Source organism: Grampus griseus (genome assembly GCF_964374135.1).
Source record: "Grampus griseus genome assembly, chromosome: 12".
Classification (NCBI taxonomy): domain Eukaryota; kingdom Metazoa; phylum Chordata; class Mammalia; order Artiodactyla; family Delphinidae; genus Grampus; species Grampus griseus.
Genome location: NC_139006.1, coordinates 15,905,869 through 15,927,521, shown reverse-complemented (window position 1 = coordinate 15,927,521; position 21,653 = coordinate 15,905,869). Strand labels below are relative to the sequence as shown.

At 39.1% G+C, this 21,653-nt stretch overlaps 1 protein-coding gene across 1 annotated transcript in view; it reads right to left on the bottom strand.

Moving 5' to 3' along the window:
• Positions 1-9,884: 9,884 nt before the first annotated feature.
• TMEM116 (transmembrane protein 116) overlaps positions 9,885-21,653 on the bottom strand; it is a gene marked incomplete at its 3' end in the record, with an annotated part of 73,808 nt that continues 62,039 nt past the window's right edge. The window contains exons 5-11 of the mRNA XM_082667924.1: positions 20,955-21,059; positions 15,075-15,124; positions 14,064-14,147; positions 13,588-13,726; positions 11,492-11,636; positions 10,868-10,941; positions 9,885-10,091 (exon numbers count right to left, since the gene is read on the bottom strand). Of these exons, the coding sequence (XP_082524050.1) occupies positions 9,885-10,091; positions 10,868-10,941; positions 11,492-11,636; positions 13,588-13,726; positions 14,064-14,147; positions 15,075-15,124; positions 20,955-21,059 (804 nt within the window). The remainder of the gene's footprint in view (positions 10,092-10,867; positions 10,942-11,491; positions 11,637-13,587; positions 13,727-14,063; positions 14,148-15,074; positions 15,125-20,954; positions 21,060-21,653) is intronic.

Here is a 21,653-nt window from a genome sequence, read left to right as displayed (position 1 = left end):
TAATTTCTGCCAATTTCATTACTGTGTGTCTTGGCATGTTCTTCCTTGGGTTTATCCTGCCTGGGACTCTGTGTACTTCCTGGGCTTGGGTGACTGTTTCTCTTCTCATGTTAGGGAAGTTTTCAGCTATTATCTCTTCCAATATTTCCTCAGGTCCTTTCTCTCTCTCTGTTCTCCTTCTGGGACTCCTAGTATGTGAATGTTGGTGCATCTGACGTTGTCCCAGAGGTCTCTTAGACTGTCTTCATTTCGAGTCATTCTTTTTTCTTTATTTTGTTCTGCGGCAATGATTTCCGCCATTCTGTCTTCCAGGTCATTTATCCATTCTTCTGCCTCACTTACTCTGTTATTGATTCCTTCTAGTGTATTTTTCATTTCAGTTATTGTATTCTTCATCTCTTTGTTCTTTAGTTCTACCAGGTCTTTATTAAACATTTCTTGTATCTTCTCGGTCTGTGCCTCCATTCTGTTTTCCAAGATCTTGGATCATCTTTACTATCATTATTCTGAATTCTTTTTTGGGCAGATTGCCTACCTCCACTTCATTTAGTTGTTCTTCTTTGGGGGTTTTATCTTCTTCCTTCATCTGGTACATAATCCTCTGCCGTCTCATTTTGTCTTACTTTCTGCAATTGTGGTTTCATTCTACAGGCTGTAGGGTTGTAGTTCTTCTTGCTTCTGCTGTCTGCCTCCTGGTGGATGAGGCTGTCTAAGAGGCTTGCACAGGCTTCCTGGTAGAAGGGACTGGTTCCTGCCCACTAATGGGTGGAGCTGGGTCTTGTCCCTCTGATGGGTAGAGCTGTGCCAAGGGTTGTGTCTAGAGGGCTATGGACTCAGGAAGACTTTAAGCAGCCTGTTGGCTGATGGGTGGGGCTGTTTCCACCCTGTTGGTTGTTTGGCCTGAGATGTCCCAGCACTGGAGTCTGCAGGCTGTGGGGGTGGGGCCAGGTCTTAAGAAAATGGTGGCCTCCAGGAGGGCTCAGGCTAATGAGTACTTCCCAGATCTGCTGCCACCAGTGTCTCTGTTCCTGCAATGAGCCACAGCTCCCCACTGCCTCCACAGGAGACCCTCCAATACTAGCCCAGTCTAGTAGGCCTGGCCCAGTCTCTTACGAGGTCCCTGCTTTTTCCCTGGGTCCTGGTGCACATGAGACCTTGTGTGCATGCTCCAAGAGTAGAGTTTCTGTTTCCCCCAGTCCTGTGGAATTCCAGTGATCAAGCCCTGCTGGCCTTCAAAGCCAGATTCTCTGGGACCTCCTCCTCCCATTGCCAGACCCCCAGGCTGGGAAGCCAGACGTGGGGCTCAGTACTTTCACTCCTGTGGGAGAACTTCTGTGGTATAATTATTTTCCAGTTTGTGGGTTGCCCACCTGGCAGGTATGGGATATGATTTTATCATGATTGCACCCTATCCTACCATCTCACTGTGGCTTCTTCTTTGTCTTTGGGTGTAGGGGATCTTTTTTGTTAGGTTCCAGCACTTTTTTTTTTTTTTTTGTCAGTAGTTGTTCAGCAGTTAGTTGTGATTTTGGTGTTTTCATAAGAAACAGTGAGCTCACATCCTTCTACTCTGCCATCTTGTCTCTGTCTCAAGCTAAGGTTCTTGACAAGAGCTTTTACTTTTGATGAGGTCCAATTTATGGATTTTTTTAATGGATCATGCTTTTTGGTACCATGTTTAAGAATTCTTCACCAAGTCTTAGATCCTGAAGATATTCTATGTTTTCTTCTAAAAAGTTTTATATTTTACCTTTATATCTATGATCCATTTGAGGTGATTTTTTTTTTTTTTTTGTAGTACGTGGGCCTCTCACTGTTGTGGCCTCTCCCGTTGCGGAGCACAGGCTCCAGACGCGCAGGCTCAGCGGCCATGGCTCACGGGCCTAGCCGCTCCATGGCATCTGGATCTTCCCGGACCGGGACACGAACCCGTGTCCCCTGCATCGGCAGGCAGATTCTCATCTGCTGCGCCACCAGGGAAGCCCCTGAGGTGATTTTTGTATGAAGTGTTAGGTTTAGGTTGAGGTTCCTCTTTTTTGTCTATGTATATCCAATTTTCCAGCACAATTTGTTGAAAAGATGCTCCTTCCTCCACAGAATTGCTTTTCCCCTTTTGTCAAAAATCAGATGAACATACATGTGTGGGTTCTCTATTTCTGAATTCTCTATTCTGTTCCATTGATCTATGTGTCTATCCCATCACCAATACTACACAGTCTTGAAACTCAGTAGAGTGGTCCCTCCCACGTTACTCATTCCCAAAATTATTTTAACTATTCTAGTTTTTTTGCCTTTTAGAAAACATATATTCACAATAAATAAATATTTCACACTGTGTACATATATATCAAATCATCATATTGTACACTTTAAATATATAAAATTTTATTTGTGAATTATACCACAGTAAAGCTAGGGGGAGAAAGTTGAGAAGAAAAAAATGCCAAGAGCTTGATAGAAAAAGGGGAAAAGACATTAACCGACAATTGTTAAAAGATATAAAAATGGCCTTTAAACATATTAAAACATTTCAAATTCACTCAAAATCAGAAAAATACAAATTAAACAATATCGACCTGCTACTTATCACCTATCAGTCTGGTGAAAATTAAAACGTATGGCATGGCAATATACTCTGTTGCTTAGACTCTGGGGAAACAGGCACTCTGATACACTGCCAGTGGAAATGAAAACTGGCAAAAACCTTCTGAAGGGGAATTTGGCAATATCAAACAAAGCTACATATGCAATTAGCATGAACACTACCTTCTCATTTCTAGGAATTTTCCTCCACAAAAATATATATGTGCAATATTATTTGCTGATGATAGTGTATAATTTCAAAATAATATAAACAATGCAAAAACCCATACATAGGAGAGTGATTGAATAAATTATGGTACATCTATAAAACTACTATGTAGCTATAAAAAAGAGAATGAGGAATATTTCTATAAACTGATATGGAGTGATTTACAGGATGTATCTTTAAGTTTAGAAAGGAAGTGGAAAATATTATGCTACATTTACATAAGAAAAAAGGGGATACAAGGAAATGTATCTGCTTATTTGTGCAGAAAGAAATACAGGAAAAATAAACCAAGTACTATTGAGACTGATGAATGAGAAGCGGGTGGAAAGAATAAGGACATGGGAACAGGTTAAAGGCTTTGAATACACGTTTTTGTATAGTACTGACTTTTAGAATCATGGAAACATTTCACATACATTTCCCTCCAAATCATCAGCAACATCCCAAATGTGGGGGCAAACCAGAATGAAATACAAACAGTAACATATGACCCTAACTGAATTAAAAATGAATAACATGACCATACTGAATAGGTCTGGATAGAAAAGTACCAATCTAAATAATTTTGGGAAACATTATTGCAACCTCATACTGTAAGGCTAAAGATAAAAAGAACTGAACATATTGGGTTGACCAAAAAGTTCCTTTGGTTTTTAAGTAAAAATAAAAGACACATTTTTCCTTTTCACCAAGAACTTTATTGAACAACGTATTCACCATTTTGTTCCACTACCTTCTGCCATTTTTCAGGCAACTTCATAATTCCATCTTCCCCAACCTTTTTAATCTTTTTGAGCAACGAACTGTTCCAGGTGCCTTTTACAGTCTTCCAGGGAATTGAAATTTTTTCCATTAAGAGAATTTTGTAAAGACCGAAATAAATGGAAATCCGAAGGTGCAATGTCTGGTGAGTATGGCAGATGAATCAGAACTTCCCAGCCAAGCTGCAACAGTTTTTGTCTGGTCATCAAAGAAACATGCAGTCTTGCATTATCCTAATGGAAGATTGTGCGTTTTTCTGTTGACTAATTCCAGATGTTTTCCATCAGGTGCTGCTTTCAGGTGGTCTAATTGGGAGCAGTACTTGTTGGAATTAAACGTTTGGTTTTCTGGAAGGAGCTCATAATAGAGAACTCCCTTCCAATCCCACCATATACACATCATCACCTTCTTTGGATGAAGCCTGGCCTTTGGTGTGGTTGGTGGTGGTTCATTTCACTTGCCCCACGATCTCTTCAACTCCACATTATTGTACGGTATGCACTTTTCATCACCCGTCACAATTTGTTTTAAAAACAGAACATTTTCATTATGTTTAAGTAAAGAATTGCATGCAAAATACGGTCAAGAAGATTTTCTTCACTTAACTTCTGTGGAACCCAAACCTCAACGTGAATAACATAACCAAGCTGGTGCAGATGATTTTCAACGCTTGATTTGGATATTAGGAGTATGTCGGCTATCTCCCATGGTATAACTTTGATTGTTCTCAATTAACGCCTCGATTTTTAAAAAATATTTTAATTAATTAATTTATTTGGCTGTGCTGGGTCTTAGTTGCAGCACGCAGGATCTTCATTGCAGCATGCGGGATCTTTAGTTGAGGCATGCAAACTTTTAGTTGCAGCATGTGGGATCTAGTTCCCTGACCAGGGATTGGACCCAGGCCCCCAGCATTGGGAGCTGGAGTGTTAGCCACTGGACCACCAGGGAAGTCCCTAATATCTCAATTTGATCACTAACAACTTCAACTAGTCTACCCGACCATGGAGCATCGTCCAGCAAAAAATCTCCAGCACGAAACTTTGCAAACCACTTCTAACACATTCAATCAGTCACAGCACCTTCTACATACACTGCACAAATCTTTTTTTGCATTTCAGTTGTGTTTTTACCTTTCTTGAAATAATAAAGCATAATAAGCCGAAAATGTTGGTTTTTTTCTTACATCTTCAATATTAAAATGGCTACGCAAAAATTCACCAATTTTGATAAGATTTTTTAAAATGCATGCTGATATGACAGCTATCACGATACAATCTACCAAAATTGTTTCAAATGAAGTTAGAGACAACTAAGCACTACTAGAGCCATCTTACAGAAAAATCTGAACGAACCTTTTGGCCAACCCAATAAACACTGTTCTCCAGTTCATATATTTGCTTTTCACAGAGGCATGGGTTAGTTACTCTAAAAATACTTTACATGTATCCTAGGATTGAGCAACTAAACAAACATATTGTGAATAATTTTTTTTAAAAAAAGGAAAAGGATTGGATGTTTGAAATGGGCTGTATGGTACAGAGTAGGGAATGGTGCAAAAGGCATTAAACAGCAGAGGCCTGTGACCTACCCAGAAATCCACAAACCTCTGCTCTGGAAGTTAAGTTTCAATGACTCAAAAGAGTACTGGATGACAGGAAGGGAAGGCTGTTCCATGGGAACTGGGACTAAGGGAAGAGGTTATATATTTTCTTTTCTTGGGGCCTGATCCTGGATCGTTGTACTGACTGGACCTCTGAAAGTTTCCTCTCCTTGGTATACTCCTCTATGAAGACAGCAGGAGCTCAGCTAAGGAGCACTAAAACTGTTGTTCTTTGAGGGTGGTTGCAAAGTAAGGACACTCCAGAAGAGAGAGAGCTCAAGAGGAGTAGGAAGAGACATAGTCAAAAGGTAGGTGTCATCATGTAATACTCTGAGGGTGGGAGCAGCTATCCTTCTGGCAGGCAGCATAGCTTTGATCTTTGGCCAAACAACTGTGTCACTGACAAAGACTTGGGTCCAAGGGAAGTCAACTCACAGACAGAGGTCTGGGATCATTTGCTGTTTCACTTGGGCCATGACAATGACAACCCCAGTTAGTTACTTTGCCTGCCCCCTGTCTTGTCTTCTATGAAATCAAGTGGTCATGGATAAGGTTTGGAGTGATGTTTCTTCAAGGAATGCCGCTTAGGGCATTTGAGAAAGGGCCCTTCCCATATTAAGCTGCATGTCACTTTATTGGTAATTGTGACTATTCTTCCAGGGATGCACTGTAGTGGGAATCTCTTTATTATGAAATAGTCTTCCCTAGGAACCTGATGATGTTCAGAGAACTAGAAGAAAAAGCAGAAAAGGTGTCCAATGTCCTGCTCAAACAAGAAAAATGGCATACTATTAAGTTGAAGCAAAAGAAAGAATTATTTGTCAAGAAGTTCCCTGTTTATACACATCAAAATGGGAAACTAAAAAAAAAAAAAAAAAAAAAAAAGGGGGAACTAGTCTTGCTTTTATTCAGGATGACTGAGTATTCAGAGGACGACCTGGATTCTTTTGTGACAATCAGCACTTGCTCAGGGCAAAAGGGAATCCTGACCTTAGATGGCACTGTCTTTGGTATCAAGCCTATATATATTGAGCATATATGGTTTACAGCATATCTTTAAAATCAGGTGAGTCTTGTGTAATCCGTGGAGATAAGCAAGAGGAGCTCTTAAGCACTTCACAATTTCAGAGCAAAATAGAACCTTCCTCAGTTCCTATGTCCTATATGTGGCCACTTCCCAAGTATGTACAAGTTGATTGTGGTTGACAATAAGTGATTCCAAATGTGGAATAATAATGTTACCAAGACCACAAAGATGTTAATAGATGTCCATGCTCTGGTCAATAGGTACACGAAGGATATAACATGAAAGTGGTGCTTACTGGGTTAGGGATATGGATAGAGAAAACCCTTGTGCAAATCTTCCTGAATTTGCAGGAAACACTTCAAAATTTTATACACTGGAAAGGCCGGAATCTCTTGAGAGGGGTGAAACATGGTGCTGCTCATGTGATTATTGGCCAAATTCTTGGGAAGTATGAGGGCCATGCATTTCTCAGTGGTTACCTGCATTGCCAAGAATGAAACCATTGCTGAATCTTTCTTTCATGAAGATACACCACATTTCACAGCTTTCATAGCTCATGAGGTTGGCCATGACTTGGGAATGAAGCATGACCACGTGGCCTGCAAGTTCCATGGCCAGCACCTCTGTACTACGCATGAATTTATTACTGTAGATATGGGCTTCAGCAACTGCAGCTTCCACTATTTCCACCAGCTGTTGCATAAGCACAGAGAGGGCTGCCTATTTAATAGAACTGAGCTCCAAAGCTCTTTTTGAAAGCCATATTGTGGGAATAAGATATTAGACAAAGGAGAAGAATTTGACTACGGCAGTGTTCTTGACTGTCAAAAGGATCACTGTTGTCTGCCCTCATGCCAGCTGAGGAAGGGTTTAAATTATGCATTTGGATCTTGCAGCAAAAACCGCAAATCTCTAAAAGCAACCACAACTTGCCACCTCAGCGTGGATAAGTGTGACCTCCCAGAATACTGTAATGGCACCCCCAAGTGCTGCCACACGGACACCTACAAGCAAGATGGCACTCCTTGCAAGGAACAAGGTTACTGTTGCCAAGGCCGGGGTTGAAGCCTGGAGAATCTGTGTGTTAAAATCTTTGAAAGGGGCACAAAGGTTGCCCAGGAAAGTTGCTAACATTAATGAATACCAAGGGAGACAGGTTTGGAAACTGTGGCAGTGAATCTAAAGGGATATTTAAAGTCTTCAGCAAGTGCAAGGCCAGAGATGTAAAAAGTGGGAGGCTGCTATGAGAAAACATCCAAAGGCTCCCATGCATTGAAAAACATCAAACACCCAGTTCCCCATGCAGAACACATGGTATTGGGGTGCAGAGATTTTTTGAAGCTACAGACTGGGCTGATGAGGAGGAGGTGAAGGATGATACAACATATGGTTCAAGGAAGATCTGTATTAATCAAAGCTGCATAGATACAACTGTACTCCACTATGACCGTAAACTGGACAAGTCATGAAGTCATGGGAGGGGTATTTGCAGAAATTTTAAGAACTGCCACTGTATCTATGTCTATGCCCCTCCTACATGTGAATTCAAGGGTTACATAGTTTGAATAGTGGCCCTCCTACTCTCAGCATGACGAAGAGTTGATAATCCCAATCTTGCCTACCATTTTATTATTTTCCATTCCTACTATCTTTTTATTTGCCTACATCTATAGAATATCTAAGACCAGTGTCAATGCAAAAAATTCATCAGAGAAGCAAGATGAACAAACCTGACATATATTTGATAATTATCTTCTTTCTGGTAATAAAGTCAAATATGAAGTGATACCAATAGGACATTTTAAGAATTGGACTCCTAAATTCTGGTGTCCCTCAAGGTCTACGGAAATGAGAATCTTGCTTCCATCTGTCTTTCTATATGCTGAATTCTTATTAGTTTTTAAATTAAAAGAAGTTAAAGCGGCTCTCTAGGTAAGGCAATCTTTCTTGTTCTGTGCTACCCAGTAATCTGTGTTATATGTCTTAGGAGGCCTCAAGATGTGTTCTTGACATAATGAAGTCAGGTTACCATCCATAGTAAGGCTGAAGCTCATGGCCTAAAACCTAAAGAACTATTATTGAGCTCCCTAACATTTCTACTGAGAACTCCTTTGGAAAGATCTCTGGAACTTACTTTTCAGAGTATACTGTCTAATGCACCATTATAATCTACTCTGTCAATTTCCTCTAATCTTAAGGATTTTGCCTTGCACTGATGAAGGGAATTTACCAGGTGAAAAGTATCTGATTATCAGTTCCAGATGTTTTAGTTGATTGTCATTCCAGTTTTTGTCCATTTGGCTTTCCCCTTTGTTTTGGCATCATAGTATCTGATGCCCTGGCCTCAGTTTGGCCTTGTTAATGACTTAACTGGAGAGACCAAACATCACTTGTTATGTGACTAAAGAGGAAGAAACATTAAACATCCCTACCCATGAATGAGGCTCTTCAGTGTGGGAATCTTTTATTTCCCCAAAGGTTAAATTCTACTTGTTAGTCATTCATTCATCTGTTCATTCATTTATTCAATACACATATATTTAGCACTTACAGCCAGATTGAACCATGTAAAATTGATATTAGACCATTTTCACCTACAAAAATGGCAAGTTCATATGGTTCAACCTAATTCTACGTCCAAGCACTATGAAACCTACCTTGGGTTTTTGCTTATAAATGAGAGTTGAGAAGTTTTTGATTCAGAGTTTTAGTCCTGATTTCTCTTAAATCTTATTATCCACTGTAACTTCAAAAGACTGGCCTTAATTTTATGGAGCAGGAAGGTTCCTATTGCTAAGGCCTAGAACGGCATGGAATATGTAAGAGACTAGGATGTGGTGTGTATGAGGATCCCACTATCACTTTTTTTTAAATTAATTAATTTATTTTGGCTGCGTTGGGTCTTCATTGCTGCACGCGGGCTTTCTCTAGTTGCGGCGAGTGGGGGCTACTCTTCTTGCGGTGCACAGGCTTCTCATTGAGGTGGCTTCTCTTGTTGCGGAGCACGGGCTCTAGGTAGTGCGGGCTTCAGCAGTTGTGGTTCGCGGGCTCTAGAGCGCAGGCTCAGTAGTTGTGGCGCACACACTTAGGTGCTCCACGGCATGTGGGATCTTCCCTGACCAGGGCTCGAACCCGTGTCCCCTGCATTGGCAGGCAGATTCTTAACCACTGCGCCCCCTACTATCACTTTTTTTGGCAGCTTCTGTCCTTGCTTCTTCTGAGTTTCCAAAACTCTTCAAAAAATGTAAACCCAGGACTTTGTACAACCAAAAGGAGAGTAATAGCAATGTGAAGATCTGAGAAAGTTGCTGCATGCCACACTACTTCCCCCACAACCATGGAGTAGAGAGCCTGGAAATACTTTATATAAATAATAACTTGGAATTTATTTTTTGTAGAAGAGACTTAGACAAATCTAATATCTATTGAAATAATGAGTCTATCTCTTAGGTGGAAAGTGGCTTCATCTCCCTGAATAGTGACTTTACTTGTGAATCAGAGAATAATGATTAGATCCCACCCACTTCACCTAGAGTGGCTACTAACCATGGCACTACACTCCCTTTCACTTCCGTAGTTTAAGGCATGGTTAGAAAAGACTTAAGATGTTCTTCCCAAACATTCCTCCCAAACCATTAGTGTAGAATCATTCCAGTTCTGGATGTTCCAGTTTTACAGTTTCAAAGAATGGTGGAGGTGCTAGTAGCAAAAGCAATGGTAGACTCCAGTGGATCTAGGCCTCTGCTATAGAATCTCTTCTGTGAGCATAATAATGGTGTCTGGGTGTCTGCATCATGCCGAGCTTCTTGCTTTAGTTGGTAGAACTTGTACTGTGTCCAGCTGTATACTCCACAGTTGAGCAGACCCTGAGATGATGCTGTTAGAGCCTGGAGGAGATGAAGGGGTGATGGAGCCCATCCTTCAGATTTTCAGAGATTTGGGGAATAGTTTCCATTCCTCTTATTTATAAATCACTGTTATATTTATTCTATCTCAAAAATCAAAATTTGGTATCAGTTTTTAAAAAATATTTTTCTAGCTCTTCCTGAACTCACTCTTCACACCATACCTTGTTATGGATGACTGAGAGTTAGTCATATTTCTTAGTATATACATAAGGATAATGAAGTCGTTTCAATGGCCCTCCTTATTGCCCCATTTCCCAGGTTAGGCTTGAAGAAACTGCCCTATCACCATAGTCGGATAGCCCAAAAAACCCTTCTTAAATCTGATAAAGGATGAAAAGAGAGAACCATTTTTTCTTTACTTCTCTCTCTCCATTCACCTAGAATAGCTAATTTATCCCATTCATTTCACTCTGGGTGAGAGAGAATCATGTCACTATCAGAGTTTCATAAGAACATTATCTGGTAGATCTTTTCTTTTGTTACCCATCCCTTAAAAAAAAAACACATCAATGAAATGAAGTTGGCCTGAGATATACATGCTCTGGAATGCATGGCAGCACTTTCACAAAGGTATCTACCTCATCTGTGAGGAAATTTCCACATTCTTCATGACTGAATATAAATAATATATTTCTCTCTTGCAATGCAGAAAGAAATACCCTAAGGGGAAAAATTGTGCTTACTGAATAATGGCAATGTAAGAGAACAGGATAAGAGAGTATAAGAACAGAAATGCTGGATGTTCAAGGTGTTACCTGGAGAACATAGAGGGCCATGTGAAGTTTGGTGTCCTGTGGCTTAGTCATCTTTATGATCATCAGAATGACAGCTGTGGAAACACAAAGTATAAATCTTGCTGCCAGCCCTGGCTGCCTGAGCATAATTTTTTTCAGTATACACGCCTAAGCATTGTGAGAATTATAGGCATAATGAAGACTAGCAGTGAGATTAACCAGTTATATAAACCACTGGCCTCAGATCTCCAACCGCCATTCCTCATTGATTAAACTTTGCAGATTATTAGAGTAGCAATGGTGGCAAGACATACTACAGGAACATCATAAGTTACAATTCTTAACTTCTTATGTTTACCAAGCCCTTTCATAAACATTATCCTATCTGATCCTTACACTTTAACTTTATGTAGTAGAAAGGGCAGGTGTTAATGTCTCTGAGTTCTGTCAGTACATTTCCTCTCATATCATCTCACATCTAATTCTCTTAATTTCTAAAACATAAGAAGATACGGGTGGAATGAAGGTAAATTTTACATGCTGGACAGAAATTTGTAGTCATCCTTCTTGGTGAGACTACTTTGCTTGACCACAATCTAATGGTTACCCTTTTCATTGCCCAAATCTTTCCATTAAGATACCCACCTGGGCCCCAGCAGCAAAAGAAGGCCACGGGGTAGAAGCGTACTCGCTGCTCCACAATGTGAATCACTGCCCACTGTTCACTCCCCAGAAAGCCAGTCGATTTCAGAAACTTCTTGTAAAGTGCCTGGGCTTGAATGAGTAAGACCTAAACATGAGTATAGCGGTGAGTAGTCTGCCTAAGGCTTACTAAAACTTCCCAGGTCTAGCCTATCATTTTGGAGAGATCCTTCTCTTAGGATCTGACAGCAGGAAAGACCATCCTCCTGTCTTTACCATCTGAGACCAGGCTTTTTTTGAGAGAAAATTATCTCTAGAGTGATCTTTTGCTTGGCCAGGTAAATTGACATATATTAGTCAAACTATATATGTTCAATACATAAACCTTACATCAACCCTCAGGCTTTCATTTTTCTCAATGAAGTTAATCACAATATGCATGGGAAGTTAAAACTAAGATCTAACCAGATTCTCTTTTAAAACACTTTATTAAAGGCTGTGTTGCAGGGAGATCAGCTCGGTGCTTTGTGACCACCTAGAGGGGTGGGATAGGGAGGGTGGGAGGGAGACACAAGAGGGAGGAGATATGCGGATATATGAATATGGTGAATTACATGTACAGTACAGCTGATTCACTTTGTTGTAAAGCAGAAACTAACATACCATTGTAAAGCAATTATACTCCAAAAAAGATGTTTAAACTAAATAAATAAAGGTTGTGTTATTAAGTGTTCTGTGCTTAATACCCCTAAAATAAATACTTTAGCACTGTGACAGAGCTTAAATTCTCAACTCCCAGAAAAAAAGTTTTAGGAAGTCTCTTCTTGCACTTAGATGGAAAACAGATTGTTTTTCCCTTCCATTTGGGAGCAATTTGAATACGGTTTAGTTAATGAAATAAATATAAATCAGTTCAATGTCCTTTTTGTGGGGAGTAAATTAGGTAATAAAATCTGTCCAAATCTGAAACTTTTTCTAATAATCCAGATCCACTCTGTAAGTTAATAACCCAATTACTTAAGGTTAGCCATGTGGTTTCCTTTCCCCACAGACATAGGAATCATAAAGAGGCTTGAACTTATTTGAGAATATTTACATCTAGTAGAATCAGTTCACCGTTTGCTGATTACAAAAGAATCAGAATGCCAGTCCTGAATGCCCACTGAAGCCTGGGTTATTCTGAAGGAGCAAACAGGAATCCCTAGGGTGCCAGGTTTTGGGACACATGTCTCTCCTGTCAATCAGTTCTAAATGAAAACCATCAAGGCCATTTTAATATAAACTAGTCATTGTGCATTCTTTACAAAGTTGCTGATTTGATCTAAGCTATCTCCATAACTTATTTTTGAATTGTCAAAGAAAATTTTCCACAATTGTATTTCATTCACAGATGTTAGTTGTGTTAGCAAAAGGAAAAAAACTGTGGGATAAAGTTGGTCTGCAACCAGATAGTTTATAATTCCTGAACTAGCATATGAAAAGTGGAGAAAATGATACTGGAAAGTAGATATGACAAATAAAAAGGCATGTTCACTTGCTTACTGATTTCGTACTGGGCAGTTATATATAAATAATGTATTGTCCCATGGATGATTACTTGTCCATCAGTCTGATGATGTCAAATGAGTATTTAATAACTGTCTGAGTCACTCAGCACTTTAAACCCAGTTAGACATAGCATAAATGCAAATTTATAGTCAATAAAGAATTGAGAAAAGAAAACTCTTTAATTATTTGGAAAATTAAAACAGAGAAGATGTCCTGTGTTCCAGAGTATCATACTTTATAAAGAATATACCCGACACATACTAGTTTTCTGGTCTGGTCCTCCATGAGGATCCACAGGAACACATTATTTCTAGAGTGAGCATAATTCTCGCATAATGAATATAGGCTCTTTTCCCCACTCATCATTTGATCTTGGGAAGTCCAAAAGACTGAGGTAGTAATTAAATTATCAATATCTGCTAGACACTTTCTTAGTTCTAGGACTATGAGAAGTGCCTCTCCGCCCCATCTTTCCCAGGCCTGGGTATACTGCCCCATCCCACCCAACCGCCCCCTCTCTTTCCATAAAGGCAAGTAGGGTGGCACCATACCACAATGGTGAGGAGGCTGAGTAGAAAGCTGGCCAGGAAAATGATAAGCCCATAAAAATAAAGTGTGCTACAGACTGATATGTTGGCAGAAGGCAGGACTTTAGCCATGGATGTTGGTGGTGAGTACATCAGGATACACCTAGGAAGAGAATCAATGGTCAGGAATGTTGCTACAGGTATAAGACCAGAGAGATACCTATTTGGTGCAACAAAAGTTAATGAGTATGTAATTTAACTTATCATTTAGCTAAGCCTTGCCCATAATACCTTATTCCTTCTGCCACATAATCATCTAGTCATTTTGTGTTGTATTTCTGCTTATATATTTTTGGCCTTGACTGTACAACTTGTCCAAAGCCCATTTCAAATACAAGCACCTTGGCCAGAATGTATGTACAAAGTCTTCCTCCATCTTTGTTTGTAGAAAAGAATAGGTGTAGTCTATTATAAAAATGATAGGTTTGGTCCTTACTTACCTGTGGCTCTGGCTGAAGTTGCGGAAACATTCACTGGCATTGCCCAAACAGAATACAGGTATCATCAATAGTAGAGGTATCAGGCTGGGAGGAAAAAAACTTATCACCCTAATATTCAAACTTTTTTATGCCATTTTCCCTTTGCAAAATATTCTCCTGTCCTTCTTCCAACTCCATCACCCCACCAGCTCTCCGCAAATACATATATTTAATTCCTTCAAGAAAAGTACCTCAAAAACTTTAAGTATACCTTCTCTTCAAGTTCTGGGGGAAGTGGAGTGGGAAATGTATTTTATACCTAGGTTAATAAACCCTAACAGAGTTTCACAGAGAGTCTCTGGGAGCTGTATGATCAGATTAAAAATCCAAGTGGGTAATCGTGAAATGAAAAAGCTACCAAGGAGCTCTGTGATCAGTCTGTTTCACTTTTCATGGTGACCAGTAATAACTTCATTCTCATCAGCTCCTTCCTGAGAGCTTTTCCAAAGCACAGCTTTAAGCAACCAGTTATTTATGCAGCTAAATATATCCAGATCCCTATAAGAGGAAAAGATCTAGGAGTAAAAGTTATAAAGTCTAAAACCAACTCAATGTGACTACCACTTTAGGTGAGATCCAGATCCTTTCTGAGCTTAATAATTTTAAGAGTCTCACCCAATGTTATAAAGGTGAATAAGATCTTGAAAACCACCTACTACAACTTTTCATGATATATGAAAAGGAATTAGAAGTCAAAAGACTTAAAGGGAACTATTTATTGAAGGTCACACAGAGTTAATGGCAGAATTGGGACTAAAACCTAATCTGAAACTTCAAATTGCTTGCCTATTTTACCTGGGAAAATGGAATCAATGATCACACATTTGTTGTTTCTTACTTAGTAAAGCTCTGTGAGGACTCAGGAGTGACAGAATCAATGGAAATAAGGGCATTGTCCTCCTATTTGTTCCTACCTAGACCCAAGACTAACAAGAATCTACGCCTTGCTAGGAAGGAAAGCAAAAATCTTACCTTGACAAAATGATGGCTATTTGACTAACTCGACAGGTATAACCTATAACCTATGAAAAGAATAAATGTGAGTAATGTCTTAGGATATTGCCAATCATATTACAATAAATACCAGATCATCACTTACCATTTGATAGTACAAAAATTCCCAACAGCAGGTTTACTTCAGTTAAGCAATATTTGATATAAAATTCAATGAAATAGGGGGCTTTCCTGGTGGTGCAGTGGTTAAGAATCCGCCTGCCAATGCAGGGGACATGAATTCGAGCCCTGGTCCAGGAAGATCCCACATGTCACGGAGCAACTAAGCCCGTGCACTACAACTACTGAGTTTGCGCTCTAGAGCCCGCGAGCCACAACTACTGAAGCCCGTGTGCCTAAGAGCCCGTGCTCCGCAACAAGAGAAGACACCGCAATGAGAAGCCTGAGCGCTGCAGCGAAGAGTAGACCGTGTGCAGCAACCAAGACCCAATGCAGCCAAAAATAAATAAATTTATTTTTTAAAATTCAATGAAGTAGATAGTTCCTTAGCACTGAAGATAACAGAATTTTATCTGTATTACTACATTCTAAAAAGTACACCAAAAGCCACAAAGAGGGTCTGTAGAAAGTAGCTTAATATAAGATTTGGATACCACAACAAATTCTCTTAAGAAGAAAGGCAAATATGAAATCACACCATAATCCTTCATCTTCTAATAATAGTTCAATCCTCTCCTCTTTTAGATCAAGGGAGGTGTAGACTTTTCAGACCATATGGTTGGAGTAAAAGTCTATGTATAAGACGACCAGCAGAAACCATTATAGGCCAGTTTCAGTATAATAGGGCAGAGTCAGAAAAGCCCTTTGAATATAAGACCTATCTAGAAGAAAGAACATTTCAAAAATTCCCAGTTGCATTAGACACTGTAAAACAACTTACAGAAGAATGGCCCATATCCACTAGGAGTCTATGGAGAGAGATTTTGAAGAGAACGTCTTAATATAATAGAAAACAAAATTTTTTCTATTGGGTTGGCCAAAAAGCTCCTTTGGTTTTTAAGTAAAAATAAAGACACATTTTTCATTTTCACCAGGAACTTTATTGAACAACGTATTCACCATTTTGTTCCACTACCTTCTGCCATTTTTCAGGCAACTTCATAATTCCATCTTCCCCAAACTGTTTAATCTCTTTGAGCAAAGAACTGTTCCAGGTGCCTTTTACAGTCTTCCAAGGAATTGAAATTTTTTCCATTAAGAGAATTTTGTAAAGACCAAAACAAATGGAAATCCAAAGGTGCAATGTCTGGTGAATACGGCAGATGAATCAGAACTTCCCAGCCAAGCTGCAACAGTTTTTGCCTTGTCATCAAGGAAACATGCAGTCTTGCGTTACCATGATGGAAATTTATGCGTTTTCTGTTGACTAATTCCAGATGATTTTCCTCAAGCGCTGCTTTCAGTTGTTCTAATTGGGAGCAGTACTTGTTAATCGTTTGGTTTTCTGGAAGGAGCTCATAAAAGAGGACCCTTCCAATCCCACCATATACACAACATCACCTTCTTTGGATGAAGACTGGCCTTTGGTGTGGTTGGTGGTGGTTCATTTTGCTTGCCCCACAATCTCTTCCATTCCACATTATTGTACAGTATCCACTTTTCATCGCCTGTCACAATTTGTTTTAAAAACAAAATGTTTTCGTTACATTTAAGTAGAGAATCACATGCAGAAATACAGTCAAGAAGGTTTTTTTCACTTAACTTCTGTGGAACCCAAACCTCAACGCGATTAACATAACCAAGCTGGTGCAGATGATTTTCAACACTTGATTTGGATATTTTGAGTATGTTGGCTATCTCCTACGTGGTATAATGTTGATTGTTCTCAATTAATGTCTCAATTTGATCGTTATCAACTTCAACTGGTCTATCCAACCATGGAGCATTGTCCACCGAGAAATCTCCAGCACGAACTTCGCAAACCACTTTCGACACGTTCGATCAGTCACAGCACCTTCTCTATACACTGCACAAATATTTTTTTGCACTGCGTTTTTACCTTTCTTGAAATAATAAAGCATAGTATGCCGAAAATGTTGCGTTTTTTCTTCCATCTTCAATATTAAAATGGCTACACAAAAACTCACCAATTTTGATCAATTATTTTAAAATGCATGCCGATATGACAGCTGTCACAATATGATCTAACAAAATTGTTTCAAATGAACTTAAAGACAACTAAGCACTATTAGAGCCATCTTACGGAAAAAGCCAAATAACCTTTTTGGCCAATCCAATATTTTAAGGCAGAGATCATATTATATTCTGGAATGCCATTGCTAGGGATCAATAAGGATTAAGTGAGCAATTAATCAATAATCAGAGCTGGGGGCTTCCGTGGTGGCGCAGTGGTTGAGGGTTCGCCTGCCGATGCAGGGAACACGGGTTTGTGCCCCGGTCCGGGAGGATCCCACATGCTGCAGAGTGGCTGGGCCCGTGAGCCATGGCCGCTGAGCCTGCGCGTCTGGAGCCTGTGCTCTGCAATGGGAGAGGCCGCGGCAGTGAGAGGCCCGTGTACCGCAAAAAAAAAAAAAAAAAAAAAAAATCAGAGGTGGGTAACTGATTTTCCCTAAGAACTTTGGATCAGGAATAGCAAATGATTTAAAGTAGAACAGCCAGTGTCGACTTCAGGTAAAATGGGAAATAAGTAAAATTAGTCTTTGGTGACCTCTCCCACTCACGTTTCTTCTTCTCTTTTTATTCTATCTTCTATCCATCATCACGTGGCTACCCTGTGTTTAACTGCTGTTCTTATCCACTGTCAATGAATCTCTGGTAAAAAGCTTACTAGTAATAGTTTAGGGCCGAAGTCTTCCTGGGGTATTTAAAAGAGAACTCAAAAATGAAAAACAAATCTTCAAGGCTCCTGATATAAAGCTATAATGACAGAATAATAGGCAGTGGGGGCAAATTTGGAGATAGAGTTTGTTTTCTTGGAATTAGTGTCATAGCATGGGTTATAAAGAGAAGTATCAATACTGCATTTGTATGCATAGAAAGCAACAGAATATTATATATGAGAGTTAATCTTACATCTCTCCTTCTATTTTCCTTCAAAAATTAAATTGCTCTGTAAGCAACAAGGATATATTATATGGCACAGGGAAATATAGCCATTATCTTGTAATAACTTTATTTTTTATTATTATTATTATATTTTGCGGTACATGGGCCTCTCACTGTTGTGGCCTCTCCCGTTGCAGAGCACAGGCTCCAGACATGCAGGCTCAGTGGCCACGGCTCACGGGCCTAGCCGCTCCGTGGCACGTGGGATCCTCCTGGACCGGGGCACGAACCCGTGTCCCCTGCATCGGCAGGCAGACTCTCAACCACTGCACCACCAGGGAAGCCCCTGTAATAATTTTAAATGGAGTATAATCTATATAAATATTGAATCAATATGTTGTACACCTGAAACTAATATTGTAAATCAACTATACTTCAATTTAAAAAAAAGGTTAATTTGTTCTACTACCAGGAGCCCAAGACTCAGGATAATATTCCCCCATGTTGTCTCCATCCTTGGCTTCTGGTCTCATGACTACTTCTTTAGAGAATAACTCTGTGCCTGAAGAACTTCTCTCAAATTCCAGTTAGTCTCTTAGCTTATGAGTGAATGAATGAATAAAAACTTTAAATACTATATCTATACATTTCTTGAACTTCTTTGATATTAATCTGCTTGAAGGGAGGGAACTGAACTAATTGTTTCTTTGTAGTATCTTCTAGCTCCAGGATTGTAGGATTATGTAAACAAACATGTAAAATGGATATATAGCCGTGGGTCATTACTAAATTGCAGGGAGTTAAGAAACTATACAAGTTGAAAATATAAAAGAATAATTATAAGGGTTGAATCCTCAGAGGTAAACAAGAGATAAAGGGATCAGAATATAGTCCTGGGCTGTACAATACAGTAGCCACTAGCTTCATGCGGTTAAATTAAAATTAAGATTAAATAAAATAGAGATTAAAAAAAATTAAATGAAATAAAAATTCAGTTCCTCAATCGCATCAGCCACATTTCAAGTGCTCAGTAGCCACATATGACTAGCGGCTATAGAACTGAACAGTACATAAAATATTTTAATCATTGCAAAGAGTTCTATTGACAGTACTTGTACAGACTGTAATATCCTGTCTGGGATGCTGATAAGGGGGTCTCGTCATATTAATTTTTCAAGGATTTCCTTACCGCACTTTGTCCTTACAACAAAAAAGAAAAAAAAGAGAGGAAAAAATTTAAAAGCATTCTATACTCCTGCCCTTTTCCAGCAGTATGTATCTAGAGCAAGGCTACAAAAAGCAAGAAGAGTATCTTCTTAAGAAGTCAGTCAAGTGAGAATTTAAGAGTATTGTAGCATTTTAGAGCTGGAAGAAGACATTAAAAATCACAAAGACCAGCACTTCATTTTTATGATGAAAAGTTGAGGCCCAAGAAAGGGAGATGACATGTCCAAGGACATACAGGAGATAAATGACAGAACTAGGTTTATAAGACAGATCTCCTGATTCACTTTCAAATGCTCTTTTCACAGTGCTATAATACCATTTATTCATTCAACAAACATTTGCTGAGTTTCCCCATATACGTGACAGTATACCACTTTCATTTGTTCTAGAACTGATGTGTAGGCTCTGGAAGAAGTATGTTGGGAGGATTTCCAGATTCACTTACTCCATGGTGCTCTTGAACAAAAATTTCCCTTCAAAAAGCCACAACAGAATGGATACTACAGAAATAAAAGGGCTAGAATATTTGTAAGATATGTATAGTAAGATTAAAATACATAAAGACATTTAAAGAAATGAAAATTGCTAACATCAGAAAAATGTCTTCTGTTAAATCACTTAGTGATTTACTGAAAGAATCAGAAATAAGAAACTAAGTGTACTATACAATAGAATACTACTGAGCAATAAAAAGGAATGAATTACTTAGACACACTACAATGAATGAACTTCAAAAGCATTATGCTGAATAAAATAAACCAGACACAGAGACTACATTTTGTATGATATATGAAATGTCTATATGAAATGTCCAGAAAAGGAAAATCTATAGAGACAGAAAGTATATTAGTGGTTGCCTAGCGTAGGGTATGGAAAATGGATTAACAGTAAATGTGCATGAAGGATCTTATTGGGGCAAATAAAATATTCTGAAACTGATCTATGATGATAATTTTACAACCTGGTAAGTTTACTTTTAAAACCACTGAATTGTACACATGAAATAGGTGAACTATGTGACATGTAAGATATGTATACACAAAAAAGAATCCAGATGTACTGACTCACTGACTTTGTGTTCTCCTCTCTTTTTGTAATGCTAGACAGTGCCCCAAACTCTTTGTGAACCAAAGAAGGAAAGACAGTTGCTCCCTGGATCCATCTTGTTTTCTGATTACCACACATGAATTCCTCTGCCCTTCTTCACACCAATACCTGTTACCCACACATACCAAAGAAATACATCAGAGAAGAACAAACACCCTCCCTTTCCAATACCTGTAACCCAAATCCCATGTTAGCTGGCTGAGCACTTTCCCTAACTGCTCTCCAAGATCTTTTTCTTTACTCTAAAAATAATGACAGATTGGCATAGAGCCAAGAAGGAGTTCCCTTACTGAAGGGAACCAGGCAGGAATGGCAATACTATAAATAATATTTCCTATAATCAAATCCTGTTGGTGGTGGCGGTGACGGCAAGAGAGAAGAGGAAGTCATGTCAACAGACTGGAAACTACGCCAGTGTTGTTTGAGTGCTGTTTGTCAAGGATGTATGGGTTTGTCTTAGCATATTGTTCATAACTATTAGCTCTGAATAAAACTTACCAGTGGAACTGTGCTCTGTCCACTCTGGTGGGGTTTCATCCTCAGCTCTTTGTACAGGTACCAGATGTAATTGACAGTGTAGAAAAATGAGGAAATGTAGAGTATCTAGGTGAAAATCAAAACAGCCCATCATAACTGTCCCACTATGGCTTCCTTCAATTTTCTACATTATTTTCTGCTGTAAGAATCCTACCTACTGGTCTATTAGTAACTTACCATCTACTATCCATACCATGCAAAACAGGGCCAAGTCTGGAAAACCTACCCAAGGCCTAAAATATGTCCCAGGTTTCTTATTTTATCCTTTTGAATATTCAGAGGAACCACAGCATTATCTACCTCCTCTCACCCAACTGTTCTAATTTTATGAGGATATCATAGAATCTTCTTCTATTTTATTTTTTAATTGCAAAGGACATAAGAAGGGTACAAATGACCTTGTTTACAAAACAGAAGTAAAGTCACAGATATAGAAAACAAACTTATGGTTACCAGGGGATAAGGGGTGGGGGGAGGGATAAACTGGGAGATTGGGATTGACATATACACACTACTATATATAAAATAGATAACCAATAAGGACCTACTGAATAGCACAGGGAACTCTACTCAATACTCTGTAATGGCCTATATGGGAAAAGAATCTTAAAAAAGAGTGGCTATATGTATATGTATAACTGATTCACTTTGCTGTACACC